This window comes from Gossypium hirsutum, chromosome D06, assembly GCF_007990345.1.
Source record: "Gossypium hirsutum isolate 1008001.06 chromosome D06, Gossypium_hirsutum_v2.1, whole genome shotgun sequence".
In the NCBI taxonomy this organism is placed as follows: Eukaryota; Viridiplantae; Streptophyta; class Magnoliopsida; order Malvales; family Malvaceae; genus Gossypium; species Gossypium hirsutum.
The window spans coordinates 12,736,677-12,746,214 of NC_053442.1; the positions used below are offsets into that span (position 1 = coordinate 12,736,677).

General features: G+C 32.9%; 1 protein-coding gene across 1 annotated transcript; it reads left to right on the forward strand.

The window, feature by feature from the left end:
- Positions 1–2,184: 2,184 nt before the first annotated feature.
- Positions 2,185–4,673, forward strand: LOC107901142 (IAA-amino acid hydrolase ILR1-like 4). The gene is made up of 5 exons (XM_016827023.2): positions 2,185–2,752; positions 2,934–3,059; positions 3,194–3,508; positions 3,901–4,029; positions 4,105–4,673. Exons 1-5 carry the CDS (start codon positions 2,393–2,395, stop codon positions 4,504–4,506), a joined length of 1,332 nt encoding a protein of 443 aa, XP_016682512.2. The 5' UTR covers positions 2,185–2,392; the 3' UTR covers positions 4,507–4,673.
- The last annotated feature ends 4,865 nt before the right edge of the window (positions 4,674–9,538 follow it).

Below are 9,538 nucleotides of genomic sequence, written 5' to 3' on the forward strand. Positions count from 1 at the left end.
TTGAAAACACTCTTGGAAGCTCCATTCTCCGTTCATTCTTGTTGCTTCAACTTCTATACTTCAGCTTGGAAGAACATTGAAATGAACAAGAAGATGGAGTTGTATCAGTTTTTTGGGTTTTAAATAATCCAAAACGGTGTAATGTAGTTTTGAGTTGATTTTTTTTAATTATAATAGGACATGAAAATGATGTGGAATAAAAATAATGGTTAAAATATATATATATTAAAAAGAACATTTCACATCACGTTTTTCTAATTTGATACCTATTTTTTTTGTCCAACTTGGTACATAAATTTGACATTTTTTTCTACTTTAGTATTTCAACTTAACATTTTTTCTTACTTAACATCTTGGGGGTTTAATTTGATACCTGAACTTGACTCTTTTTCCTAATTTGATACTTTTTTTGTTTGATTTGGTACTTGTCAAATATTTTACAAATTACTCCAATATACTAAAAACATATTTTTACGAGGTAGCAAAAATAATCTATGTATGATTAACATGTGACAAATGATATAATATTTTTTCATATTTTATATGTTCGATTACTTTTAGTTTTATTTATTTATTTAATTATTTTATTAATTGAAAATAATGAATTTCTTTTAATTTAGGGTTTTAAAAATCTTTTTTTATTTAATATTAATTCGTCAAGCATAGCTCAATACCTATTTTTTTAACATGAATTTTTAATTAACACCGTTAGTATTTTGCGTAATTTATATAACATTTAATAAATTTGGATACCAAATTGAACCTAAAAAAAGATTAGGTACCAAGTTAGAAAAAAATGCCAAGTTGAAGTATCAAATTGGGTCCAAAAAAAGTTTAAGTACCAAATTAAGAAAATGGGTCAAGTTTAGGTACTAAATTAGGCTAAAACAAAGTTTAGACACTAAATTTAAAAAAAATTGTCTTCAAGTATTAAATGTTATATTAAGCAGTTAAAAAATAAGTCATTAAGTTAATAACTACATTTGTTAATTGTTAACAATTTAACGATTTTTAATTTAAAAAAACTGAAAAAATATATCACTTAATTATTTTATAATTTTTTAAAATTGAATAATCTAATAAAATAATTTCTAATAATTGAGTGAGGATTTATCCTTTAAAAAATAATAATAAAGGGTGAGATATTGAGATGTGCCCATGAATTTCTACTTGAAATCACATACCGTGATTAGGGGTGAGCCTTCGACTAAATTAAGTGAAAAAATTTCGAATTAATTGAGTTGATGAGTCTTATATTATCATTCTAATTCGATTTAAAATTTCTTGAATCAAAGTGAAATGAAATTTAAGTCAAGTCAAATCAAGTAAAATTATTGGAGTTAAATTAAAAAAATTAAACATGTCAAATTAAAATATTGTTACAATATAATTAATTTTATGTTAGAACACATGAATTTGAAACAATATATATTTGAAAAAATTTTCAAAGCAAAATAATAAAAAATAAGATATTTTAATATGATAAACTTGAATCATTAATTAACTTATTTAGATCATATTATTTTAAAATTTTTTAAAACATAACTTCTTTTAGAATTTTTTTATTTTTTATATTTTTTAAAAATATAAATTTTCGAATTTTTAAATTATTTTAAATTTTAATTTTTTTATTGTGAAAGTTTAATTTATCTATTTTTAAAATTTACTGAAACTAAATAAGTATTTACTTCAATTTATTATTCGAATAGTAAAATTTACTTTTTCAAAAAAAATACAGTTTTAACTGTAGGTTGACCGATAAGTGATACATCCATCAGAACTAGAGGTGCTCATGGGCCGGGTGGCCCGGTCTGGCCAGCCCGAAATATGGGAGGGTTTGAGTAAAAATATAGGCCCGAAATATGGGCTTGGGCAAAAAAATGAGGTCCGTTTAGAAAACGGGCCGAGCCTCGGACACCACTTTTTGGCCCGGACTCGGCCCGAACCGGCCCGGCCCGAATATAATAAATATATTTTTTTTATTTTTTTAATTTTAAAATTTTAAATTTTTTTTAAAATACTTTTTTTTTTAAATTTTTTCATTTTTAAAATAAATTTTTAGTGTTTTATTAAAAAAATAGGCTAAGTCGGGCTTGGCTCGGACTTCGAAATTTTTTCCCGAACCAAACTTGAACAAAATCTCAAGTCCATATTTCAGGCTAAACCTAGAATGCGGGCCGAATTTTTTTCTGGACCCTACCCGACCGATGATCACCTCTAATCAAACCTCTTTCTTTTACATGTGACATGCTTTCATGTCTAAGTACTTACTAGTTCCCTTTTATGCTCTTCTACTTTCTGTTCCCAAGCAAAAGCCATTGTTTCCTTGACACCTTTTGTTTTCTAAGTACCAACCTAAGTTTCTTCTAATCCGTAGTCTTTTTTCTTTTTCATGGCTTTCCTCAAGTGGGTTTTACTGATTTTCACTCTTCATTCGTTTATGCCTACACCCATTTCTTCAAATCTTTCATTAAACAAGGAAGCCTTAGCGCAAATCCCACTCAACTTTCTCGAATTTTCCAAGAAACCAGAGATTATGGATTGGATGGTTAATATTAGAAGAAAAATACATGAAAACCGGGAGCTTGGTTATGAAGAATTTGAGACTAGTAAGCTTATACGAGCTGAGCTTGATCTTATGGGCATCCCTTACAAGTACCCGATTGCTGCTACCGGTGTTGTCGGCTATATTGGCACCGGCAAGCCTCCTTTTGTCGCACTCAGAGCAGATATGGATGCTCTTGCCATGGAGGTAGTCTTTTACAATATTGACTAGTTTAGGCAATCACATCACTTTCATCAACTAGCATATTTTGTAGGGTTTATGAGCTTAGATCTAAGTTGAAAAAATTATCAGTACCTTCAATATTACCATAGTTTCTTTTTATATGAAATTTCTGTGAGAAGGTATTTTTGGGTTTTGATTGTTAAAGGAACTGGTGGAGTGGGAGCATAAGAGTAAGGTTCCTGGAAAGATGCATGCTTGTGGACATGATGCTCATGTTGCTATGCTTCTTGGTGCTGCAAAGATGCTTCAACATAATCAAAATGATTTGCAGGTTCCTTGCTATATTTTCCCTTCCTTGTTTTATAGGTTTGACCTCACAAGTAGCAATTGAATTCTTAATTGAACTTAGGTTGCTTGATTTGGTACATCGCCGTACATATTAACTTCAAAATCGTTGTTTAATAGGGAACAGTTGTTCTTATTTTTCAACCGGCAGAGGAAGGGGGTGGGGGAGCCAAAATAATGTTAGATGAAGGGGCTTTAGACAATGTTGATGCCATCTTTGCACTCCATGTTACAGCTAGAGTCCCCATCGGTATGGTGGCCTCTCGACCTGGTCCGATTTCAGCTGCAATGGGTTTCTTTGAGGCTGTAATTAATGGAAAAGGGGGACATGCTGCAATTCCTCAGCATACAGTAGACCCCATTTTAGCAGCTTCCAATGTGATTGTTAGCTTGCAACATCTAGTTTCACGTGAAGCTGATCCCTTGGATTCTCAGGTAATATTTCTCTGTATTGCGCTCATGCTCTACTTAGTTTCCATGGTTCCTTTTGCTCCCTGTTAATTAGAAATGCTCCTAAGGTTTCACTTTGGAGAACCTGCCTCAAACCCATTCATGTATTTAATCTCCCCCATCCTTGTTTTTGTCAAGTAAGAACTTATGCTAATTGCATCTAATGATTTTCAGTTTACATAACCTGTATAGCTTTTGGTTTTGAAACTAATCCATTTCATTTATAGCATTATGCTGTTCATCTTTTATCAGTTTCTTTGACTCTTTTTTATAGATTTCACTTGTGTTAAAGTATTATCTGGTTGCAATTCAAGATATTTGTATAGGTTCCAGATACTTTGTTTACATATATGCTCATTTAAACATAAATTTGACAGGTGGTCAGCATTGCGAAATTCCAAGGGGGTGGTGCATTCAATGTCATTCCGGATTCTGTCACCATTGGTGGCACTTTCAGGGCATTTTCAAAAGAAAGCTTTCTTCAACTCAGACAAAGGATTGAGGAGGTGCACTTGTCTCTTACTTCTAATGTACATAGCTCTATTTATTTATTGATGTAATCACACAAAGCAAACTTACAGGTTATATCGAAACAAGCAAGCGTGCAAAGATGCAATGCGACAGTGATCTTCGACGAAAGGTCCATGTACCCTGTGAACTCAAACAACAAAGAGTTGCATGAGCATTTCAGAAAGGTTGCAGGGGAGATTTTGGGCTTTGAGAACATTATAGAAATGCAGCCGCAGATGGGAGGAGAGGATTTTGCATTCTTTTCTGAGTCGATCCCTGGACTTTTTTTCTTTCTTGGGATGAAGGAGACGGAAGGAGCAGTTCACTCGGGACATTCACCCTACTTCAGAGTAAATGAAGATGTTTTTCCATACGGTGCAGCTTTACATGCATCGTTGGCGACAACATACCTCTTGCAAAATCCGACCAAACATATTTCACCTCCAGAAGTAAGTTATCGTGATGAACTCTAATAGTATGTAGTTGCATATCTCATCCAAACTATTATGAATAATGCCGAGATTTTTTAGTTTGTGTTTTCCTAAAAGAGAACTCCTTTATTGTAACTAAACTAACTAGTTGTAACTTCAATTCATAGATAAAATTCATCTATAAAGAACTTTTGAAAAGTTTAGTTTAAGATTTGAGTGTCTAGTATTGCTGTAAAAAAATGTGTTTTTGAGAAATAAAATATATATTTTAAACATGGTATTATAAAATAATAAATATGCAATTAAATAATGTTCAAATTAGTTAATATTATGATATTTTAGTAAGAATATAAAAAATAATTTATTATAACTTGTTAATATTTTAATACATGAAATATAAATTTTAAATATTTTTAAGCAATTAATATTAATTATTTATAAAATTTACTTAGAATATATAAACTATATTTTAAATATCTAAATATAACCATTAGAGATTAACATATTTGTATTATTTTTAAAAAATATTTTTTAATTAATGATTTTAGCACATTTGTATTATTTTATTTTAAAATTTAATTTGAATATATAACTCATATTAGATATTTCCCTAATATAGAAAACATAAACCTAACAAATTAAAATATTACATGTATTTGGATTAAAATTTCAAAAAGGAATAATCTCTATATACTAAATATAAATATTAAAAATTTTATATTAGCATTTGTAATTTAAAGTGAATTTATTAAGCTAGAATCTATAGCATCTCTTGTTAATTCCATTTCAAAATAACTTGAATTGCATATATTCTCGTATGCCCAATTAATGTAAAATATCTTTCTTCTCCCTTTATCTCCGCTGAAATTATCAATCATACTCATCACCTGAACAAATTTTATATCCAAAATCAAACATAAACAACTATTGATAAAAATTAAATTATACATAAATAAGTAGAACATAAATTCAATATCCAAAAATCAAACATAAATATCCATAAACTTCTCAGAGAGGATACTGCCCAATAAAGAAATAAGACCTCAAGAAACAGGATATCATTTCTTTAAGGTCTCTAAGCTTTAACAAAATAAAGCCAGGGTAGCATAATTTGAAATCAAAACAAGTTACAGTCTTCTTAATTCTTACTTGAACCTCAAAGAGTATCCTGTGCAAGGAAATAAGTGCAACACGATATAGATATATGAATGTAACCATCCATTTTATAAGAAAGTTCATATTGGTATTAGCAAAGGATGTCACTTATAGGCTAAAGAAGGGTGTTTATGAGATTTTCTTACTAAGCCTAGCAAAACTTTTATATTGAGTCGTACGGTTTTAAAATTGAAACAACATTTTATCATCACAATATCCAATATATTAGATATAAAGAGTATCCACAGCGGTAATAAAGAGAACATCAAAGCTAACCAAACAAAAAGTTAACCTGAGAAATATAGATCAGCAGAAAAAGAATTATCTTTCTAGTACATACACACAGATTTATAAAATACAAAGTTGGCTGAGAAAAAAAGATTTCACCTTTAGATTTCCTTTGAAGGAAAGGTGTTTTTGCCAATTAAGTTATGATTTAGCCACGTTATTTAAACATGAGATCTGAGGATATGCTAATGAAGTTGAAAAAAGAACAATTTTTTTATGAACCAGTGCGAAGTTTTCAAGACTGATCTTTCGAGTCCTAACATCTAAGTTCAGCTAAAACAAGCTTGAAAATTTCCTTTGTAAACGTACCCACAAATTAGAACAGCAGGAAAAGAAAAGAAAAGGCAGCTGAAATCAAATGAACCAAGCAAAATTAGATATTCTTCCTAACCAAATACACCTAAAAATATATCAAGGTTTCCATTAGCGTGAAATCCCAAGCTATAAATATTTCCCAACATCCCCTTTTACCATGAAAAAAAAAATGAAAAAGTTCGTGTCTCGGAATAACTTAGCGCCATTTCAAGCCAACAACCTTAATCGAGCTTTAATCACAACTATTAATGAAACAAAAAAGAGAAAAAAAAAAACCAAAAAGACGACCATGGAATTGAACATTCAAAGAACACAAAGAAAAGCTCATTCCTTTCCAAGAGAAAAAAAAAAAAGGGACACACTTGGAGCCAAAACAGGGATTTTCAATCTGGATTTTCCTTGAAAGAAAGAGATCATGAAAGTTTTTGATCCTTGAAGCCAAACAAATTTGGCTGCCAAAAACTAATCAGCAGCCAGAAAAGAACTAGTCCCAAGGGTAGCTACTACCCCTTTTTTTTCAATCTTTAAAGACACAGTATAGTAACTAATGAAGGCTTCATTGTTAAAAACTTAGTCAAGTTCTGTTATCTTTTATTTCTCAATAAATTCTTTCTACTCATCTAATTGATGTTGTAAAAGAGAATTCCCATTTTTCACCGTTTCTCTGATAAATAACACACAGAAGATAAGAAAATAAGGGAGAAGGAGAAAGAAGAAGAGAAGAGAAGAAGATGAAAGATAGAGAAGCTAGAATTCCATTCTGTTCATTCATAACCATTTTCTGAGCCTTTCTGCTGCTCAAATAGAGACAAACAATGGTACAAAATAACAAACCAAAAACAACTGTCAAAACGGTTATCAACTACGCACCGTTCCACTAAACAAAATGCAGAGTTTTTGCTTTAATTAAACAAGCATTAACAGAATCATCTAAGTAATGAAATTGCAGTAAATTAAAAAGGTGGACCATTTGTTAAAGCAACATTCTGTCCCATATCAATTACTCCTCCCTCGAACATGATCCTTGTCCTTAATGATCAAAGTCTGGAAATTTCTTGCCAAGTTCATTGAAATTCTCCCATGTTGAGTCCTCCGAAAAAGTGTTCGCCCATTCCAATAGAACATTGGTGACTGCATGATTACCCCTTTTGACCATCTCCCTGTCCAGGATCTTGGTTGGCACTTTCAGTAGAGTACCTTCAGAGCCAACTAAGGGTAGCAAAGGAGAATGAGGTGCTCGAACGATATGTTTTTTTAAGTTGTGACATGTGGAAGATAGGGTGAATTCTCGAGCCAACAGGTAAGGATAAGGATAGCCTATAAGCAACTTGTCCCACTTTAGCTTCAACAGGATACGGGACAAAGTATTTGGGGGATAGTTTTTGATTCACTATGTGTCGAATGGAATGTTGCCGATAAGGTTGCAGTCGAAGATAAACCAAATCGCCCACCTCAAATTCTCTATCGGATCTTCTTTTATCAGCCAACTGTTTCATTCTTGTTTGAAATTGTTTCAAATGAAATCTGAGGAGCTGCCAAGTTGCTTCTCGTGCTTGCAAGCTACGATCCACAGTAGCCACCAGTGATGATCCAGCAAGATAAGGTTAGTGTAAAGGGGGTCTTGACCATAGAGTGCTATGTAAGGGGAAGAGTTTATAGTTGTATAATGTGTGGTATTATACCACCATTCGACTAAAGGTGGTTAACTGACCCAATCTGTAGGTCTCGCACTTGTCATGCATCATAAATAACCTTCCAAGCATCTATTTAAGACCTCTGTTTGACCATCCGTTTGTGGCTGGTATGCAGTAGAGAGATGCAATTTGGTTTCCATATGTTTAAATAGCTCATGCCAGAAGATGCTAATGAAAATTTTGTCGCAGTCAGGTATAATGGATTCAGGGGCTCCAAGGAGTTTATAAATGTAACAGAAATTCTTGGGCAACAGTGAACGGGTGAGCAAGCTAGTGATAAGAAGTGTCTATACATAGTCAAACGGTCAACCACGATCATTATTGTGTTCTTTCCCTTGGATGCGGGCAATCCCTTAATGAAGTCCATGCTAATGGCAGACCAAGCTTTATCGGGGATAGGTAGAGGTTGAAAAAGACCAGGGAAGGTTGTGAGGTATGCCTTGCATCTTTGGCAGGTTAAACATTCTTGCACCCACTTCTTAACATCCTTCGATAGACCCTTTCAGTAAAGTAAAGTGGAGATGTGGTGCCGTGTGGCATGTATTCCAGAGTGGCCTCCCAATAGACTATCATGAAAATAGTGGAAAAGATCCTTTTGAGATCTGTATTGTTTTCGATGACCACTTTTCCCTTTCTTCGCAAAACTGTTCCATCCCAGCTATATTTAGGGTGAGCATTGGGTTGTTAATGTAGCTCATGGATCACTTATTGCAGTTTCCTGTCCACCAGTACTGAGCTAATAATTCTATTCCAAATATCAGACCAGACCCTGCTGACCTCACATTGGAGCATTTTCCCTTCTTGCACATGGGATCTTTTGGATAGAGCATCAGCTACAGTATTTAAGGAGCCTTTTCTGTAGACAATAGAGTAATCGTACCCTAACATTTTTGCAACCCACTTTTGTTGGTAAGGTGTGATGGCCTGACTAGTTGAGAGGAATTTGAGACTTTGGTGGTTTGTTTGAATCAAGAAGGGCCTCTCAATTAAATATGCATGCCATTTTTTTTACTGCAAGCAAGACGGCTAACATTTCTTTTTCGTAAATGGATAGTGCTTGGTGTTTAACACCTAACCCTTTACTAAAAAAGACTATATGTCTCCCATTTTGTTGTAAAACAGCACCAACACCATGGCCACATGCGTCTGCATATAAGCAAAATTACTCTTTGAAGTTTGGCAGAGCGAGCACTGGAGCTTTGCAGATTGTTTGTTTCAACTGGTTAAATGTTGTGCGTGTCTCATCATTCCATTGCCACACATTGTCTTTCTTCAGTAATGTTGTTAAAGGTTTAGCCAACACTCCATAGTTATTAATAAATCGGTAGTAATATCCCGATAGCCCTAAAACCCCTCAAAATTCCTTGACAAATTGTGCTGGAGGCCAATTCAAAACACCGTCGACTTTAGTAGGATCTATAGAGACTAAACCGTTATGGATGACATGTCCCAAATATTCTATTTGTGAAGTACAGAAATTACATTTACTCAACTTGGCAAAAAGTTGGTTATCCCTCAAAATTTGGTAAACATCTTTCAACTGTGCTAGGTGTTCCTGCCAACCAGTAGAATATACAAGTATATCATCAAAAATACGAGTACTGACCTCCGAAGGAGTTTTT